General features: G+C 38.7%; 1 protein-coding gene across 1 annotated transcript in view; it reads right to left on the reverse strand.

Moving 5' to 3' along the window:
* The window catches only part of TGFBR3 (transforming growth factor, beta receptor III), a 109,367-nt gene that overhangs the window by 17,110 nt on the left and 70,505 nt on the right, over window positions 1-21,752 (reverse strand). Inside the window, exons 5-10 of the mRNA XM_010006749.1 lie at window positions 16,133-16,316; window positions 10,221-10,389; window positions 8,708-8,855; window positions 3,934-4,123; window positions 2,265-2,590; window positions 1,439-1,588 (exon numbers count right to left, since the gene is read on the reverse strand). Of these exons, the coding sequence (XP_010005051.1) occupies window positions 1,439-1,588; window positions 2,265-2,590; window positions 3,934-4,123; window positions 8,708-8,855; window positions 10,221-10,389; window positions 16,133-16,316 (1,167 nt within the window). The remainder of the gene's footprint in view (window positions 1-1,438; window positions 1,589-2,264; window positions 2,591-3,933; window positions 4,124-8,707; window positions 8,856-10,220; window positions 10,390-16,132; window positions 16,317-21,752) is intronic.

The following is a 21,752-nucleotide window of genomic DNA, read 5'->3' on the forward strand; positions in this document are numbered from 1 at the left end:
TTTTTTCAGAGATGTACACCCAAAACCCATGATGTCCCTTTCCTAAGTTTTCCTTTGTTTTTCTCTGAGTTTCTACTGAATTACTCCTCCCCCACCCCCATGTGTTTGTGTTTTTTTTTCTCCTTTGCACATTTCTCCATTTCTTCCTGACAATTCCTGGTTTTGTTTTCCAATGTTCTGCACTCTGCTTCTTCTGTATGCCCTGCAGCTCCTCAGCTAATCCCCTCCCTCCCAGGACTTCATCTTTGTTGTCTCGGACATAGAGCAACTACTAAGAAGTAACATATACACTTTTTGACACTCCCCTGCATGGTATTTACTTTTTAGGAGAAATGCTCCCAAATTCTGAAAGATACCATACATTGTTTAGAGTTTTTAAAAGTAGCTAAGACTATCAAAACACATGATGGATGACGGAGAGAAGTTTAGTTTGGGCCATAACAGAATATGGGGACAATCAATAGACTCAACCTTGAAGGTCTTTTCCAACCTAAGTGATTCTATGAAAAAATTATTCCATGACAGCATTTAGCTCCAGACTCCTGCTATCCAGTAGCTAGGAGATGTTTCTATCCAGAGTCTTGTTTTGGGACTGTTTATAAAATTAGGTGCTACAGACTTGCCAGTATAGAATTGTTTTAACCAGGCAAGGTTAGATCAGACTGCCTCAGCTGTGTTTGGGTTGGACCACAGGCTTTCCATCATTAGCCAAGGTTACTTCTATGTACTGGAAGGCTCAGCAAAAGAAACATGCCACTACTTTCCAACCCAGACTAGCCGAACTGTACTGAAGCTCATAAGCTCAGCCAGTCTGGAAGCTGTTGCTCAGAACTCAAGTGGGCTCCTTAGCATCATCACTCATATACAAGTACTCAAGAAAAGTCCCTTGATGACATACATCAACTGAAATGAAATACGAAATCAAATTATAAGAGAGAAGTGTGCACAGATAATGTCTTTCCTCACATTTTGAAAGCCTTTTTCACACACAGAAGAAAAAATGTCACCTAACATAATTCAGTACTTGAATTAAGTAGTAATAGCTTTGTACAATCACAATACTTCATTCCTACTCCTCCTTACAGGTACATAATGTAACAGCTTATGTATGTATGTACATCAAATCTGCATAGGAAAAGCTGGTACAACATCTGAGACTGGTACAGCTGGTCCCCAAAGTGCAGTCATGCGGTTTTGTAGAATTATTTAACTCTAACTCCTCCATTTTCCTTTGGAATACAATCTGACCACTGAAGCACACTGAATGTGCAGCCTTCTATTTGCTTGAATACAAGGACAGTAGATGCAATTAGGTTTGAGATAGACAGGAAAAGATCAGGATGCTTCCTTTTTGCTAAGACTAAAGCTAACCACAATGGCTTCCTTGTATCACTCAACACACAGTGCAGAAGATGGCTCCTCTTTGTAAAATACTCACAGAGTTAAAATAAACGATCTTGTTCAAGATATACGCTGTGCGAGTCCCACATTTGTTCAGTGAAGACTCCAAAATGAAATGGGTACCATTCATCCTGGCTTTGCAAGAGTGATCCAGCAGCGAGAGTTCTGTCCTTGTGTAGCCACTAGCCTGAAACAAAGGCACTTTGTAAGTCTCTGAAACAATTGTGTTAGGCTCTTGCTTCAAGTGCAGCTCAGAATGCTGGTCATGACTGCTGATAGGAGGAAGTGAAGTTCATTGTACTGACATCCAGGGAAGGTCACTCTCAACGCTCTGTTATACATGACAGGCAGGGAATAAATGTAACATGGAACAAAGAAAACAACAGGTTCATTCTTAATCTGCTGATTAATAATACTGACTCTGTTTGGTCTGAAATGAACTAAAAATGCTGTCTGTATCAGACTCTTTCACAACGCAAATGGACATGAGCAACCCGTGGGGTGGTAGATGGGAAAGACAGACCTACATAGGTCTCACACAGCTATCAAAAGCAGCTTCTTTTTATTTTTAAGATTAAAAACTCAGACTGATAGTTAAGTACAGTAATTTTTTAACATGACCAACCCTGCAAAGCTCTAATCAGAAATCCCTCTGCAAAACTACTCCATTGCTGGGAAGAAGAAAGATGATCCTGAGTTATGACAAGGAATATCTACAGTATAGATTCCTCATCAAACTATTTTGGGGGCTTGGGTGGCGATGGCTGTAGATCCTAGAATGTTTATTTTTTTCAGTGACCACACAAATAAAATGGTCTGTCCAAAAAGCCTGCCCAAATTTGAGAACATGAGATCACACCAACCTGCAGAGAATCTTTTTCTACAGCTACTGTCATGACTTTGCCATCACACTTTATTGACAGGGCCACATCAGCACTGCCTTGAACCTCTTCGGGTTCTTTATGTTTTGAGAGGGAATGCTCAAAGTCATGATTTATTAATGTATCCACTGAATCACTGGATGGGAAGATTCCTTCTCCCGTTGTGGCATGTCTTCCTCTGTTAATGTGAAAAGGAAAAGTCAGGCCATCACTTAATGCAGGATTCTTTGGGACAGGTAGTGGGTTAGCACCCAGCAATTCTGTCAGCTCCGGAGGAAGCGAATGGTCTTCTTCATCATTCATCTCTTCTAAAAGAAGGGGAGGGGAAAAAAAAAAGTATTAGCTATTCAGCATTTTTCCTAAAAGTATTAACAGCTACAATTTTTGTTCCCCAAAAAATTGCTCAGGAAAGAAGTTCTTGAAGGACATAATCCAGACCAGAATCTTTGTCCTTTTCAAAGGTAACTAGCCAAAATTTCTCCACTAAGGATTCAGTTGTTACTGAGGCATCTAATGGTGGTATGTATGTTTAGTCTCTGCTAGAAATCTGCCTCCATAAGAGTGGAAAATAAGCTTTGAGAAGTGGGCCTATTATATACAAAAGGCACGCACAGAGGTAAAAGAAACATAACATTCAACAAATACACTATTCTAGTGCTGCTGAAATGGCCTAAGTGCAAAACATTTGGTGAAATTATCTGATTACCTGTCCCATCACAAATTCAGTCACTTCACTGTTATGGAACTACAGAGTTAACTTAAACAAGAGTTAACTTTATACCAAGTAAATGAGAACACTGTCTCCTGGCTTATACATTACTGCTCAGCACAGAAATCTCAACATTTGGCCCAAACAGATAATTATCTGTAACCCATGAGAATGAAATTGATAAAACTCACGTGAATATAAGCCTATCAAAACAGCTAAATAGTATTTTTAGTGGTTGAAATTCAGAACCAGTAAAAAAGCAGATGCAACTCCACTAGTTTCAATGGATGCAGATGTCTTTACATCAGCAATGACTTCAGGCAAATAACTACCTTTTTTCAAATGTTTGTATTTGTTACACTCACTTAGACTTTTCTGGAAAGCCAGTTTTGTCTCGAAACAACTTAAAACATTTATTTAATTGAATCAAGGAAACACTATACTCATACTTTTGGAATAAAAGTAGATATCAAAGCTGGATTATTAACTAACAAGATATCCCGTTGCTGAAGTCAATTCCAATGAACACTGGGCATGGGCAACTGTAACAGCAGCTGAGCAATCTGGTCTAGTGGAAGGTGTCCCTCGCCATGGCAGGGGGGCAGAACTAAATAATCTTTAAGTTGTCTTCCAACCTAAACCATTCTAAAACTTCATGATAATAGCTTATGAGCTGGATAAACTATAAAGATTTCACTGCACCAACATAACAGGAAATAACATAATTTGCCAGGCCTTTTCAAATAAAAAAGTCAATTTTTTTAAATTATTATTTTTTTTTAAAAACAGCATTCATAGCTATCACCAGCATTCTTGATGAGGAACAGTGAAAGTGCAACCCCCAACAACAAAGCTTCAAGCTGAGGAAGCACCTCTCAACAATCATATTCCTGGAAATACAAAATACGTTTTTTCTAGTTAAAACTCCATCTTCAAGCTTACCTGTATCTTCAAGTTGCAGATGAAATCTGTTAGCAACAGGGGCTTTTGTGTAGGAAGTAACTGGACTATAGTTATGCTCATAAGCCCACTTGATCAGACTCTCATGTGATGAGGGAATATCAGGTATTATTGATTTACTCATAGTCATGGATCGTTCTGTTTCCTTTCCAAACCCAATACTATTTGATGTCTGCAAGCAAAGAACAGTTTGGTTCATTATTTGCCATTGAAGGATTCCATTGAAATGGAATATTGACACTGATTGAACGTGTTTTTTACTCTATTTTACTCTATTAAATAGCAGCAAACTGAGGACACCTGGGAAGTAAAGCAAATTCTGCTACCTTAGGCACAAAACTGCTGCACACATGGAGAAAAGCCCCCCTTCCTCCCAGCCTCTGCCTGGAGTACAATAAAGCAAGGTAGCCAGAAACTCTTGATCCCTAAACTAGACAAAGACATTTACAGCCATTTGTGTAATGCCATGTTCAAAACTGAGTTTAATTACTTCAGAGGAGAGGTGAACTGAAGATGACAACTAATTTTTCAAATGTCCCCTTCATTTCTTTGGTTAGAGCATTATTTAACCTTCATTCAAATGAGCATTACTGAAAATAGCAAGATGTAACATGCTTATGAAATAGAGGTGATATCAGCTAATGCTCTAAAGCCAGCTGGCACTAAGGACAGTCTGGGCCTCTCTGATTAAGCTTCATACTAGAAATGTTGTGTGCCTCCTGCAAAATGTTATGTATGTTAAACAGGACTGACTTAAATGCTTAATAGAGCAGTAAGTGAGAGCACGCACATTTATGCAAGGCCAAACTACTCAAAAGACAAAATACATTTTCTGCACATAAATAAAATTTTAAAATTAAGACTATAACGACACCTAACAATACAAGCTTTACACATATACATGAATACAGCATACTCATAAATACACTTGCTGACCTCTTAATTATTAAATAATTAGTGGTAACAACTGATCAGAGTTGGCCATAGAATACAGATGGGTCAAAAAGTCAGTTAGCTTTTGATTTTCAGTAAATGTTTTGCAAACCTCCAAATTTTCTTGTCAAAACAGGGAAGTAAAAGGAATATAACAGGCACCTCTAGCTGTTAGAAGTACAGTTGGAAGATATTCACTAGTATTACACTTTTGTTTTTAAGTGCTTGGCATCTTAAACATGTATTCATACAACGCTAAACATATTTACTTTTACATTCACAACTTCACTATATCACTGTAACAATCATATCAAAAACTACAGAACAAGCTGAACATACAGACAGCAGAAAAGGCACAGGACACACTTTTCAATGATTTCTGCAAGGGGAATTAATTGCCCTTTCTATATGCAGACAGTATCATTGAATGCTCTGCAACAAACACTTCTTTCCATGCCTGATTATCTTCTCCATCATATAGGTGGCTTTTTTTTTTTTTTTTTAATCTCGATTGTTTTTGCTCCTTGTGAACAAATCTTAATTCTCTTCCATGCTAGAATGTAAAAAGATTGACTGCACTGATCTCTTTGCCCAGATCACTTTCAGACAGTGGGCCTATGGACCTGCTACCCAGTGTCAGAGAGCTCAGAGCTCTCTATCTGACCTCAGAAATGGAGCTTCTGAACAAAGACATGAATAAAGGTCATAGTAGAGCCCTGATGGAATGGCAGAGTTTACCTCCACCTCCCTTCCTCATTTCTTCTAATGAGCCAGTTCTGCATCCTTTAAACACTCACAGCTTCCCAACTGAAGGTAAAGGGAATTTTAGGTGCAGAGTGTCTGGTTTGAGGACACAATTACCAGCACAGTTATCAATGACCAGCAAAGGCCACTGAAGAACAAAAAGCAGCATCAGTTTCTAATTTAAGTTTGTTACTACCAGTTTTGATCAAATACTATTTTATTTTTCAACAGACATAAAACTGGACATTATTTATCTCATTTTTGTATTACCACACATCTTTGACTGCTTGGAATTATTATGCTACCCCAACATTGCTGGATCTCCCTCTCTGCTTCTCTTTTCTTTTTTGTCATGAGGAGACAGCTGAACAAATATTATCTTAGAATTTTACTGTCCTAGCTGGCACCTGACCATTTCCAGGACTTGTTTATACCTCTCCACTCCACGCTGAGCCTGTAAATGTTCAGTCCTGCACCACCACAATGAAACAAATCCAAGCAAACGGCTTGCAGAAATAAGACATCCTTCCTTCACTTGCCTGCCCTGCCAACACCTTCACACGTGATGTATGAAACCAGGCGATCAGAGCCACCTACTAACTGACTCAGAATAGAGAGAGACCATTTCAGAAACTAGTGGGCAGTTGTTCTCCCTCCAAGCTTTTGAAACTCCTTACAGGTTTGATTTGTGCATTTTACCTCTCTCACTCTTCGCCCACCAACACGCTTATTTTCCGTCTGTAATTTCACTTCTTTCTCCACTGTGCAACCCACAGATTTGTACAAGGACACCGATACCAAAGGAAGCACAATGAACAGCAGAGTCCCCCAGCACAGAAACACACAAGCACTGCACGAGGGCTGACGTAAGGACAGACTGCAAACAGGAGCTAAACACAGCATGGCAGGAAAGCATTGCATTTACATTTTGTGCAATTACTTTACCTCAGCTGTTCCCACTTTACTTGGTTTTGTGTCCATCCGCTTTCAGTGTTTCAAGAAACACAGCAAGCTGGGAGATGAGTTAGATGACCTAGAAAGTCTTTTTCATTTTTTGTCTATGAACTTAGACCCTAATAATTCACAGTCCTGGATTTGAAGCAGCTTAGCACTAACCTTTCCCTCTCAGTTTGCCAATCCCCTCAAGACAATTCTGATTTGTACTGAGGGCAAGAAGTTAGGAAAATTGAAGTGCGTGGAACTGATGCAACTAATAAAAAGAACATTGTGAAACATTACCTAATTGTTTAGTAATGTTTTTATGCATTGTCTAAATTTGGGCTTGGAAAGGCTTTCAACTTAATAGAGATACAAATGGATTCTAAATGCTGGATGTACAGGTTTTTTAATGACATGGGGGTGTCATTTAGTTTCCTCCCACATCCACTTCTAAAGAACAGAAAACACTCACATATTCAGAAAATGAAGCATCTATATAAGTGAAGCAGTATAGCAGTTACTCTGAAATCCTAATATGAATATACAAAGTCTTTTATATACTGCCATTTACATATATATTATTACTTTGTTTTACTTAATCTAAACAAAATGTTACCTTCTACCCCTCATTACAGAAACAATCTTCCCTTACACTTTTTATTTATACTTTCAATAATTAATAAAGAACTTTAAAAGGAATAGTGGCATTGCTTTTGTATACTGAAGTGAAGCACTGGAGACATTTTAAAATCCTCTAGAATTCCTCTTTCTGAAAATTAATCATCCATAAAGATATCCATCACGTATCTAAAATATGGTACTTTGACTATCTCCAAGCACAAAGTGAACTGAGACAATTATCTACCCTGTGAAAGTAGACCCATATAGGACTAAACATAAAGTGGTGAATTTTATGTAATAACTCAGAGTGAAACTTTCGAGATAAGCATTGTTTTTTGCCCTTCTGTTTACAAGTGTGGTAATCCTGGACAACTTACCTTGATCTTTCTCTCTAAGGGCTGATTATTTAGGACCTACAGAATGACCAGAACATCTTCTCCTCTCCATAAGATAAAGATATGTCAGGGATCAAAAGGGATTTTGATCATCCACCCTTGATAATTTTTCCACTCGATTTTCCGAGCAACACCATAATTTATTTCCTTTTATCTCCCTCACTCACAAACTGGAGCATGAAATTCTGCATACCAGTCTGTCCTCTGAGGAGATATAGATCAAGCAGCCTTTGGATCCTGTCAGAATTGCCCTTGCACACATTAAAAGGAGAAAGTTACTAACCAAGGTAAAATTCTTAGAAATACAGATAGTTGGGAGTTTGAAAATGTATCTGAGTTACTGCAAAACTGTTAATCAGGAGGCCACTAGGTGGTCCTGAAAAAAACATTCAGCTCAACTGTACTACATGCTCCTAACTGATCACTTAAGACAGAAATAGGCCACACATCTACAGGCTGCAAGATCAGTCCCACTTTATTTATTTCAGAATATGAGAAAACACACTTTCATAGCAGAAATGGTGTTAAGTACAGCTTCAGAAGTTTAGCTTTAGAGACCCTGGATTTAACTTTTAAAAACTTACTATTTGCGGTCTGAAGAGAGATGAGGTCAATTTGACCAAACACTTCCTGGGGACAACGTACTGGAAGGGAAGAGGGCTAGAAACTACTACAACCACAAGAAGCAAAAAGTTTCCACTTCTGAAGGGACATGGGCATGTGCCACATATCTAGGACTATCCATTCTGCACTCACAGGCATCTCTCCAAATTCTGAGATGAACCTGTAGATCCACTCACCAAAGTAGCATAAAAAGGGAGATGAACATTTAACTCTGTGTTTAGGTTCTTCAACAGAAGTTGAAAGACATAGACCCTAAATCCTTGCACTAACCAGCTGGCTTCTGTGATGCACTGCTCACTTTAATAGCCCATATTAAAAGTTTAAGGAGAAAAAAATATATAGTTGATGTATTTACTCCTTGAAATGCAGTGATAATTTGAGAAAGAGCTAAGAGAGAAAACATTCAGAAATCAGTATGATCTAGCACTATATCACATTTATGTGGATTCTATACTGTTGCAGTATGGTATCTCTCAAAAAATAAAGGTGCCTTAACTTACAATCACTTCCAGCTTTCCCTGGACATCCTGCGACTTGATAACCCAGTTGACAGACTTTTTACACTTGAGGATAAGTACGACGTCTCTGACGAGTTTGGCACCTAGTTGAGATGGTTTTATGTCAACAATTATATCCACCTGGAAAGTACTGTATGTGGAAAATAAAGAGAAAGTTAGGCCAGAATGCCAGAAATTTTCAGCTATCAACCTTCTTCCAATCCATCAAGTTTCCACTGTCTAGCCAGCTGATTAAAATGCTGGAGATTATCCCGGGCAACACAACATGTGCAAAACAGATTGTTATTCCACATATGCTTAACTGATTTCGCACAAGAAGAAAAGCTTTTTAGACTAATAATATTTTTGTCTCTTGTTTACAAGAAGTGTGCTACTCATTTCAGCTATTGTTTAGAGCAGGTTAGTTCTATTACTAGCAGTTAGCTTTAGAAAGTAAATATTGTTTTCTTCTTTCACTGTGACAGTGCCTAAATATAGCTGTTTGTTTCCACTGGCTATAAGTGTATTAAAGCTCAAAATAATACCTTAAAATAAGCAAAAAGACAGATTAAGCAGGTTAATACCAAAAAAATGCACAGATACTATATTTGGGAGTGCCTCTGCCTAGGCAGTTAAAATGTGCAAATTACTTTGCCTAGGATCTTGCGTGTATTGAGGAATTAAGCCATGTATCCAGTTTCCAATATTTCTGGATATATACTTAGTTTAAGAAAGAAAAGAAAACAGATGTCCATCCTACTGCTTGCTGGAAAATAGATGAACACTATCCAAATTTTCAAGACCTCAGTAAAATAAGTAGAGCAAATGGGTTTAAAGCCATGTCATCACAAAAATATTAATTCAACAGAAAAACCTTTACTTGCAGACCATCTTATGGGGCATATATCATAAGAAAATGCTCCTCCTCAGTAACACATTTCAACTAACATTCTGCACTGAGACTCAGTGTATCTTGGGACCTTTGTTGCACTTCCTGCAGTTTTACACATGCCCAGCTCAGCTTCTGTGCATTTCTTTGTGGATATAAACTTTGTAAACATAGTTGTGGGCAACACATAAAACTACAAACAAAATAAGAGGAATTAAACTTATTACTTTTTTTACTGTAATAACAAATAATTTAAACATTTTGCAGTCTTATCATCTGAAAAACAAATTCCTATCGTACTATTAGCCAGAGCCAAAAGCCCAGAGGGCCTGGAGATGGGGCTGATTGTGTAACACTGCAAGGGACTTAGAATGATGCTGATTATAGAGAGCAGCTTTGTTCAGGATGGGGCTGCAACTCACTCCACACAGAGGCCCATCACCTAGGCTCACCTACTCCATTTCCACTGTATCTCAGCACTTTCTCACTCTCCCAAGGCAAAAATATTCTCAGGCTCTGGGTTGACCATCTTGCAGTGAGATAACTACCCCTCTTGATTTTCAATAAATAGGTTAAATCTTTAGTTGTTATTTCAAACAGATTTAGTGTATTTAGATGATACTTTACCTGATTGGATTGGAATTTGGAGTGATTAGTTCAATGATATGAACTTCTCTTTCTTCGGCTAAGTGAGAGATAAGGCACCCTTCTGCTGTTTTTGGTTGTAAGTATCCCGCGAGGTAATTTAAGGAGAGAAAATTCTTTTCTATATTGCATGAAGGAGGAAAAACTTGATCTGGAGGTGGGAAAAAAAGTGTATGCACCTTTACACATCGATGCCAGCTTACATGCACATATGCATTGCTTCTGATTCAATGCAGCACTAGATTTTATGACCTTTAGGTCATAAGGTCAAAGACCTTATGTCTTTAGGCTAAAAGGTATGTCCTACCTACCATAAACACTTATTACAAATCAACATAATATTGAAAGAGATATCACTGTTACAACAACACAGCACATCTCTGATGTAAAATGTATACTTCTAAACTGAATAGTTTCTATTTACAGATTGAAATATTTAGTGAAAGAAAATTACTACAAAGAGATATCAGAAAACAGTGAAGCAAAAATACGTGAGCATTTAAAAAATGAATAAAATACATTTAATTTGTTCCTTGCACCTTTAAAAAAACATTTATTTTGAAATTAACTCAGAAAACTGTTGTGAAAAATTCCTTCTCCCTTTAAGAAACGCATTATTTTCTTGATTGTAAGCTTACCATATTTAAAAGATCACTGAAAATATTTTCCATTTCCTTGCTCAATATGTTTTCCTATGTATTGTGTAGTTCGAGTGAGTATTTTCTAGAAATACTGCAGTTCTCTTGTGCATGGAAAATTGAATATAGCAAGAAAAGGATTAAATCAGTTGTTGATATTAAGGAAGTCTGATCATAATATCCATAACTGAAATTAAGAAATTCTAGAGTAGATATTAAACCTCTCTTTTGGTTTTAACCTCCTATATCTCATGATAGCTTCATGAATATCAACTAGTGTACAATGCAAAAAAATAAAATCCAATCACTTGGTATGAAGTCCTCAAGCACAGCCTACATCGCTGAACCCCACAGAGCATTATTTCCACTGAAAAATAGGAATGCTTTGTATTTGAGATAACTTTACATATGAATTGTCATAAGACACAAAAGGAACTAAGAATCATGTTTAAAGATACAAAGCCCTGTAAACGTATAATTCCAAATGGCTGGCTCTTTGACCTTTGCCTTACAAGGAAGGCTTTCCTATTATGCCCAGAAGCAACACAGGAAAAAAAAAATATATATAATGCATTATGTGTGCAAAGCTATAGATGAACTCTTAAAAGCTGAGCTGAGACCACTGTTAGCATTTGGTCACTAAATGACAGCTGAAATGTCACCCCTGAAGCACATTTCTGTGTGGTACATAATTTTCCAGGGAGAGCAGAGATGCCTGTGACCCTGGCCACTGCAGAAACAATTAGGGGAGTTTCTTCTCCTGATCTTACACAAAGTAGTCTTTGAATATTAACCTTGCTGTCTTCCCTATAGAATCTACGAAAGCTGCATGAGGCTATGAGGCTGTTACTATTCATACTGCCCAAGCAAAGCACTCCTCTTACATCTGGTATGTGCCCTGCCAGATTAGCCTTGAATGCAGCTGCAGTTCTGCCAGCTCCTCCCACAACAGCACAGAAGGGAAAATGATCCCAAATGGTCTGTACTGAGCTTTAATTTTCAGATACAAATATATATATATATAAATATATATATATATACACACAGAAACAGAGATGAGATACTAGGTGTTTGCTCCTCAGCTGCTGTACAACACAAATCAAGCCTTAAAATAACAGCCTCAGAGTAGTTTGTGGACAATTACCACACATCCTATTGCTTGCATTGCTAAGAACTTGGTTCCTGGTCCTGGACCTTCCATTAAATGTCTCTGGAGCTCTCAAGAACCGCTGCTCTTACCACCGCCAGCACAGAGGCTCCCCAACCTGGGCCTCCACTTAACAGCAGGCTTTTCCTTTGCAGCTGATTTTAACTCTGTCATTGGCTTCTTGGCATACACATTTACTTTCCCCTTCACCAAAAGATATTTACTTTCATCTGTGCCAGTCACCAAGGTCTGGGCTGGAACAGAAAAGGGGATCCATGTGATCTTTGCTCACTACACTACTTTTCTTTCCTAGTTTCAGGGCTGTCTACTTACTTTGGAAAGGGACTGCAGGTGCCTGCAATCAATTAAAAACCTTACTAAACCAGCCAGCAAGCAGGCAGTTTATGGACCCTGTGTCTCACTAATCTCCACAGACTCCCAATACTGAATCAAATTAGTGGTTTGCCTGCAGTACCCTCAGTGGAGGGTCTCTGGCAAGCATGCCCAGATGCCTTGGGGCCCTGCTTGCCAGAAGGTACCTGTGGGGCTCTGGGCAGTGGCCAGCAGCCACATTCCCTTCCTTCTGTGCCAGCCTGCTTGGATAAAGACACAGGATTGCACACAGGGTCTGTAGTTTCTACGGGCAGCATCTCCATTTTGCATATGGGGACAGACATTGTCTGCTGTATTTGTCACAATTTAGGCATTACTGGAAAGTTCTTGGGTATGCTGGATAAAAACCAAGTATTCCAGCTTAAAACGACAATGAGGTTTTTGTGAAAATGAGCACCATTAACAAGGTGTCAATCTCCAAGACAGGCACCCTGGGCAGGACCAGTTTGATTCAGCAATTAAAATCCCATCCAAAAAGAGCTTGCCTTTTCAAGTCTGAGCTGGGGATAAATGAGGCTTTTGGGATTTTCCACAGCCACTCTGATGGCAGGGCTTCTTTATGTGTATTTTGCAGTTTACTAGCCCCCAGCAAGATGGAGATGAGACCCACGACTGACATTTAATGGCAGGGTATAAGTGGGAGCAGGGAAGGGGCTGCACTGGTCTCTGGAGGGAGGGTGGGAGCTCTTGGCAGTACTCACCCCCCAGCAGGACACACAGATATCATCTGGCTCAGTGCAATGACATGACCTACCAGTATTGAACCAAACAAGCATGGTGTGCAGGATACGTGTACTACTGTGCACAGGGTACAAATTTGGAATCAGGACTGAAGCTTCAGTTCCTTCCAGGACAGGAGCAGTGTGCTACCATGTGTAAACAGACTGGCTATTTTCCAGTCTAGTTATGGCTATTTTTTTTTTTTTTTTTCTTATTCAGCTAAGAAATGTGTTGGAATTAGGCTTCCTTCAGGCTAGCACATCTGCCCTAGATTTACACTGGTGGTACTGGATTCATTAGGTAACATTTCACTAACTGATACATATTCCTGACTTGTGCAATTCTATCTTATTGAGGCATAAGGAATTAAACAGACTTCTCTTGAACAAAGTGTTCTACAATCACTTTTACCAGGTTTTTCTAGAACCTAACAGTTATTGTTACAGCAATCACTTTGTCATCTCCTTCGCTACTTAAAGCAAGAACAAGAACCTCACTTCTTGTGCTTCCTTGCTCCAAACCCTCATTCTGGCCTCTTTAAGTTCTCACCGTGCTCACCATTCCTGCCATATTTGATCAGCCACTCTTAGGAATCAACAGGATTCCGATGCACTTGGCCCTGATCCAGTTTGCTAGCTCACTCATCTGCCTTCCATTTGCAACTTCAAAAGTGATTTCAGAGACCATAGCTTCAGAAGCAGTTTTATTCTATGAAAGATTCCCTTCAGAACTTTTTGTCTTTGCTTGCATTTTCTGTTTGCTGCATTCAGCTACAGCCTCCACTTCAAAAATATTATGTCTCCCGGTTTAAGATTTTTCTGACTTGAGTGAAGCTGAAATGTAGACAATTACATAAATACTGCCATTAAATACTGTATCAGTCACATGGCAAGGAACTACTTCATATGACCAGTGATAGATTATGAGTAATACTCGCTGTGATTCATAGACTGGCAGCTGAGAGTAACTGACTAAAGCACTTGAGGGGTGTGAGTTTTGTATGAAAAGCCTGAAACGCCCATTAGCATATGCTGTGGTTTGTGGAATCCAGTGATTCCATCATTGACTCTGCAGAGCAGACCAGGTCCACAGCCCATGTGGTTTCCATAGAACTCCTCACACGACTGCTGCAGTTCAAGAACTGACCCTCTCTCCACCCCTGAACACATACATAACCCCCACACATACACACACATTCATCCCTCTGCCAAGACTTTAAATCAAAATCAAATATGGTTACAGCTGAGCTAGTTTGTAGGAGCCTTCTCAGAAAGTCTACTTTGGTTGCCTGCCAAGTTCCATTTTGTGCACTTACTCTTAATTAAATTGTATTTTAACACATTCTAAAGATGATGCAAAAGCTCTCCTATTTAACTGTCTAATTTTACTGGAGATGTGCAAATCAACAAACAAATTTTTATCTGTTTTCTGTCATATCTAATTAAATGCTCATCTCTGCAACGCAGAGACCACTACTCCCATGTATAGTTTCCAAGAGCACTTTAATAAGCTAATAAATATATTTCTGAATAATTTTCTGGCATTAAGATCCAAGACTGCTGCCAAGTAGAACAAAAATCATGCAGGGGAATCCTGTACAAATTTGGCAGGATTTGGATAAAACCAACAAAGGCATGTTCTGATTTCGGGGGGCAAGCCTCATGCTTCAGGAAATCAAATTATCAGATACAGGTGGTTCTCCACGGAAGGTTTTTGGGCTTGTTCTGTTTTGTTTTTGTAGCCAACTAGTTAAGCTATATAGGATTTTCTCTAGAACTACTGTTGAAGTACTACTAAATGAGGCTGCTGGTGCTAGTAAACTCTGAGCCCACCAGTAATCATTGTATTTTGGTAAAATATTTTATTGGTTTCTATTTTTCCCATCACTCAGCTTCCTGAAAGACAACAATTAGTTTCAAAATATCTGGACCACTAGCTGCAATGCAAATTAGTTCCAGTTCACTTTTACCAGCCTTTATTCTTGCTGCTTCTGGTTTAGCCTAAACCTAGATGTTTGCTTTAGGCTGAACTTGGATGACATCTTCAGCAAATGAAAAAAAAAAAAAAAAAAAAAAAAAGAAAATTAAAAAAAATGAAAAAGAGAATTTCACCCCCAAATTGCCATGCCTAATAGCAGGAAGTCTGCTCTCCCTGCAAAGTTCATTCTACTAACTAGGTATTTTCCAGAAAACAAACCCGAATAGAGATAAGTAGGGAATAAACCCTCCTAAACCAATTGCCTTGCTCCATTAATGTAGTTAAGAGAAGAGCTGTTTCTCTTGTGTTATCCATGGTTTATGACCAGCTCAGGTGGGACTGTCCCTCAGATGACAGGCTGTGTGACTGGAAGCCAGCTGAGGGAAAGCCAGAAGGTGCTGCAGAGGCTCATATGGTTTAGTTGTTCCAACATTGCTCAGCTAAAGCCCAAACGCCCTAATGTGGGCCTGTGAAACCCCTGAGGAGTTGAAGTCCTCTCCCACCTGCTCTAGGCCACCTGATGAATTTGGCATGTGGCTTACAGGGACAGGAAATATCTCTCTTTGGGATGAAAATAAACAAGAAGAATTTACCTTGGTCAGAAAAGCAGTAATACTTGCCCAAAGTAGTCAAGATCCTTATTAAAGCAACTACTGAAAAAAAACCCCCACAAATTTGGATCTTTCTATAAATTACCCTCCCCTTCAGTCCTTTAGATGAAGACACTTTACCACCATGAGTAGCTTATTCCTTTTAAAATGTGAAGCTTTCACAACTCTAATATTCTGGCCAATTGCATCCACATTTATGAGCATAAAATTATGGCACTAGAATCTATTAAAGTTTGCCTAAAATCCAAGGTCTGGTCTCTAGATTTATTATTTCTCTGCCTTCCCCTTTCATATCACATCTCTTGGAAAATGAGAGGTATGCTTAAAAATTAAATGTGAAGTAACATTACAGCAAGACTTATTCTCAACACCTGGAAGTGACTATCAATTCTGCTGGTTTTGTTTTACCTTCTCCAACTTTAATGTAGATGTTTCTTGATATTTTGAGTTCAGTGAAAGAGGTTACTGCACCATATTCCTTCTGGGCCCACTGTAGCAGATGTTCATTTTTCTCAGGAAAAAGCTTTTCTTCTGTTTCTGCTGACAAGGAGAAATTTCCCTTCTCAAACTGAACAACGGAACCTAAAGACACCTGATGGAAATAAAAACGTCTTTTTAATGTGGTTATCTGCACAGGTAGCATGTCTAAGCAATGAGATCTGTCACATCCAAAAGCATTCAATGAAAGCGATTATGGTTTATTTCAAAAAATACCTGAACTGCACATGCTTTAACATCTGCGTAACGATTCCTTCTTCAGAGATGTTTTTAAAAAATGAAGCATGCATCATCCTTAGAAATACATTGCATTAACTTGGCTGGAAAAATGAAAATGTTGTTTATAATAGTCAAAATGGAAAATCAGTAAGTAGAAGTGTAATGGGTGCTGTGGGAAAGCCTAAGATTTTGAAATACAGCTTCACTGGAGTGGCAATAGCATCATTCAAGAAAAGAAGAAGGTGCAAAGACTGGGAACTTCAAGACTGCAATGGTCTTGAAAGATAAACAAGTCATTCCAGATGTACTGCAATGCAAGATCATCCCAACAGCAACCTTTTGGTAACACTCTCCCTGTGCAGATATGGGCCAACACCTCCAGAAGATTTGGCAGCTCTCAGGAGGTCTGTATAGCAAGTGGTGAAAGCATTTCCCCATCTACACAACCTCAAGGAGCCATCACCCACACTGTACACTTCACTATCTCTTCCTACGAGGTGCCTGGGGATTGGGGCCTGCATGCCCTATCCAGGCTGGCCCTTCCATTCATATCACTAAGATCTAAAATATTAAGTCAAGAACAATTTGTGCTTGAGTGAGAAAGCACAACAAGATGAATGAGCTTTCAGATTTGAACACATCAGTGAAGATTTCCTGTAGTAGTGTGTAAGCAGTGCTTGCCCAGGTATCACACTTAGCCCATACTTCCAGACTGCTGCAGGAGACAAGGCTGCAGGAAAGTACCACCGTTTTCTTATGCTGTCCTCAGAGCAGCTGGGGAAGAAGTCTGAGTCACTCTGCTGCTCCCCTCCTCATCCTTCTACTAACCCAGATTTCTTGGGTGGAACCAAAGTATGTTTTGGGATTTTTTCCCAGCTGAAAATCCAAAACTAGTGATGATGACGATCTGAAGACTGAAAACTATATTCTAACTATTTCTAACCTGTCCTGACTGTTATTTACATGTTACAGCACGATAATGGTCATAAGGATCTGTTTGATCTTTTAAATGACAAAATACAACAAAAGCAAGTATTTAGAAGAGATTATGTGAAGTCAGGCTCCAATTACAGAAATTACCTAACTGCAACCAGCTATTACCTTCCCTGGAGCTATTGTTCACTGCACTATTTCAGGATGTTATATATTAGTTTGTTTAGCACCAATGAATGTTTGTCAAAATAGACATAAATTATACCTTTTGGCACATGGAAAAAAAATTCAAAGTTCTTCTCTGTGCCTCCAGCTATTATATTAGTATTTATTATACATATATCACATACTCTAAGAAAAGGTCTATGTAATTCAGAGTTCAATCAGGCCTGTCACCAAAAACCAGCTTAGAAATCCTTTTGCCAGAATAGTTTTCAAAGTTTAAACTAACATCTGTTTCAATTCTAAATGATCTTATTTGTTTTTCATTACTACCATAAAAGATTTATTTTAAATGAAAAAAGTCTTTATTCAGTGTAACATGAAACGCACCAGATTAGCATACTTCTCAGAAAAGAGAGCAAACTGACATTAGAGAAAATTCACCACCCCACATCTACAATACTAGGAAAAGCCAGCAATAACTTATCTTGAAAAAGCCATGGATTGATTTGAAGGGGCAATGCTCATAACACATTAAATTTTGCAGTGTGCAGTCTTGTGGGATGAAGAGCACACTGGCCCAACACCAGACAGGTCATGCAGAGACCTCTGAGCAACGTTGTCTCTTATATCTGAGACGTGAGACATCTTCGTAGAGCTCTGGCCTAACTAAAAAATCTCACATGCATAAAAATTTCAGGATTTAAGGACTTAAGCTGTTATTAATTGTTAATTGAGATATTAAAATTTCTGCTAAAATGACAGCTTTCTTCCTCAGCATGCATTTCATTTTCCATTTATTACCAAGGAAAACCTGAAAACCTTCTGCAGCACTCTGTGGCATGACAAATGTCTTCCTTCAAGACAGATGCTATCAATGAACCCCAAAGTTACCAAGTTCTACTACAGAGGAACTGACACACAGAAAGCAGAGCAACTCAGTAGTATGGAACAAACATCCTCACTAAATTATCATGCAGTAAACATCTTTAAATAAACAATAAGCTTATACTTATTTTTTTCATCACATACTTAAGTCTATTTGAAATGCTGGTTCCAGTACCAGGTTTCAGAAAGGACTGTAGAGTTCCGTTGTGCCTGCCAATGTTGAGATTTTTACTACACAGACCTAAGGCAAGGTTAAGTGAGCCAAGCACGTTATTTTTTCTGGAAAGAATTCAAGAGACTCTTCCAAAAAAGGCAACCATCACTGTTTCAACACCTGCCTTGAACATTAACTACTTACTCTTCAGAACAAACCAAAAGCAGCTCTCTAATGTAATTAGGATAAGTCAGAGCATTAAAACCAAAGAATGTTTTAAATATTTGGGAATGTATCAACAATTTTTATCTGAACACTCATTACAAAGCTGACTGGGTGATTAAGAAACTGCTGCCACATACCCTTTTATCTCCTCACTTCATCTCCTTCAGTGGTTACTTTCAGAGGGTGCAGAGTCGAAAACACACCCCAGCCCTATTTCTTCCTGTTGTTGTGAGGACATTAGAAGTAACTGTACCAGAAACATCCTCTGTTGCTGTGTTCACCTACATGTCCTGTCATATTTCTGAGGCTAAAGTAGGAAACTTCCAAGCTTGACATGGAAAATCAGTTTGCAAGATACTGGCCACTGCCACTAACCACAGCAAGGCCTACAGTGCAAAGGGCTCTTCTGCGGTAAGAGGAAATAAGGATCAAGTACAGTATTTTGAAAATTTGCTACCTAAACATAAGTATTCTACTGAAGAAAAAAACATGTTTAGGTATATATCTCAATTACACACACTACTACCCTGCTGACCATTGGGGGAAACAGGGATTGTTATTCCTTTGCACTGTACAGAGGCAAGGAAACATGTACCCTTCATGCTGGGGAAAAAAAACAAACAAAAAAACCACCACCTTTATATATCCCTGAAGAAAACTTTCCAGTCCTACAAAATTGCCCTTGCAAGGCTGCCATGGTAGTTCAGAAAATCAGCAACCCAGCAGAAGTGCCAAACGGCATAAATTACTATACCTCAGAAGGAACAACTTTCAGAACCAAACCTGAGTCATCTCAAATACATACACTGGTGAGTGTGAACACTGTACACACTCAAAAGAGTGTCTTCTGTTTCCTATTTTACTTACTTCTTTCTCTCCTTTTAAATGTTTATGGTCTTTTTTTTTAACAAACTTTGAACCTGATCCAGGGGGGATATTTACTTTGTTTGCTTTATGACATTTTAAGTATTTAATGTAGTTATAATTTAGAACTCCCAAGCAGGAAGCAAGCTCATAATTTAGCCTTAAGAGAGAGGCAGGCACCTTTGGGAGATTACTCAAAATACAAAGTTAAATGTCCACAGCTACACAGTGTGAACTAATCCCTACCCTCACAGCACAGCTACTCCACTATCCACCAAGGCCCTTCCAGCACAAGTGACCAACAAAGCCATCTATAACGCCAAGGCTGAGGCAAATATATTAGGATAAAAGCAGCATCCTTCATGTTTTTATATAAGCCATATGCATTATTAGACCTGTGGCAGAACATGTAGGAAAAGAGTAAATCTGCAGAGAACAAAAATTAAAAAACTTAAACTGACTTTCAGAGCAGCCCACATGGGGTTCCAACTCAGCTGGTGTTTTTTTACAATGTTCTTCAATGTGCTTTGGTCTCCTTACAGAGGAAAAGTAAAGCCATGGAGAAATACCAAGCATTTGGAGATGCAAAAAAAATTATCCTTTGTTGTTCATAAAACCACATACAGCATAGAGTAATTACCAGGGCAATGATTCTCTTCAGTAAGTCACGAAGAAACATACTGCTTTTGAAATGAACTACAACATTTGTTGCACCTCTCAGCTTTGTACAGCCCTTACCAGCCACAGAAGTGCAATGCTTTCAGGCAGTCGTAAATTTTTTCATTTTCAAACATTCATTTAATGTTCTCGTGACCACTCACGGTCATCACAAAATTCCACTTCCAGTTTTCACATTTTTTAAAACAAACATGTACAAGAAGCAGCATTCTCCTATTTACATTGTAGATTTTAATTCTGCTTCCTAGGAGATGCTCAGTTCACCAACTGGCTTTGTTAATGTTTGGTTTTGGGTTTTGTTTTGGATTTTTTTTTTTCCTCCTGGGTGGACAGTTGGACTTGATGATCTTAGTGGTCATTTCCAACCATGACAATTCTATATGATTTAGAGCTGCTCAGTATTTTCTCAGGCTGAAAGAAGAACCTTGTGGGATCTGATTCTTGCACATCTTAATGTATCTAGAAAGAAGATCCTGGGGTTTTCCAAAGCTGAAACTATGTCAAGACAAGTGCAAATTTCAAATCCCTCATGAAACCATTACTAGAAGGACAAAAAGGAGTTTAAAAGGAAGATCTGTTCCCAAAGTTTAGTGCTCAGGAGGAGTTTAATTGTAGCCATGTAATTCCACACAACTCTCTTTAATCTAACAACATCTCAATAGACTCGAGGTAACACTTGTTTAATCAGAACAAACCAAGGCAGCAGAAGCTTTTCCAGGGATGCTGTTTCAAGTTAGATTCAATTTAATGGAAGAAAAGGGGAGAATTAAAGCATATCTACATATATATGCAACTGCAGCTATAGTTTCCACTGGAATTGATGACTCACAACCTGTTGTGATTTATCTCCATGTCACTGACACCAATACTCTGCCAAAATCTGCTGCCTGCTTCTGTAAACTTCCACTAGGTAAATCCCGCTAACTGAAGCAAGCAAAGGGAAGGAGACATGGCCATAAAAAAGGGAAAAGACCATCACAGCTGCCTCTTCTAGGCCCTTCAGTCTCCTGCCCACTCTTGAAGCTGAAACATCAACCAATAAAGCCTGAGTTTTGCAGGATGGCTTAAATCACCAGGGACAGGGAAAGATCTACTATGAAATATGTGATGCTCTTAGTGAACCAAAAAAACCACAGGACTTGAACCTCCTGTCAAAGGAGAAACTAAGGCACAATGATCCACCTTGCTTCCTCAGAAATTTACTGGCAAGTTGGTATTTTTGAGATATTTCTGCCCAATCCAAAGTGCTTACAGTAAAAGCAGAGGGCACCTAAATATAATAAAATTGCCCTATTTTGAGACATCACGCTGCTACATACAGACATTTCACTATATGCTGCATATTTGCTTCATGTACTGTATCTTGTTTCCTAAGTCAAAAATACAGCTTCTCTCCTGTACCGCCTT

This window comes from Chaetura pelagica, unplaced genomic scaffold, assembly GCF_000747805.2.
Source record: "Chaetura pelagica isolate M959 unplaced genomic scaffold, ChaPel_1.0 scaffold69, whole genome shotgun sequence".
NCBI lineage: Eukaryota > Metazoa > Chordata > Aves > Apodiformes > Apodidae > Chaetura > Chaetura pelagica.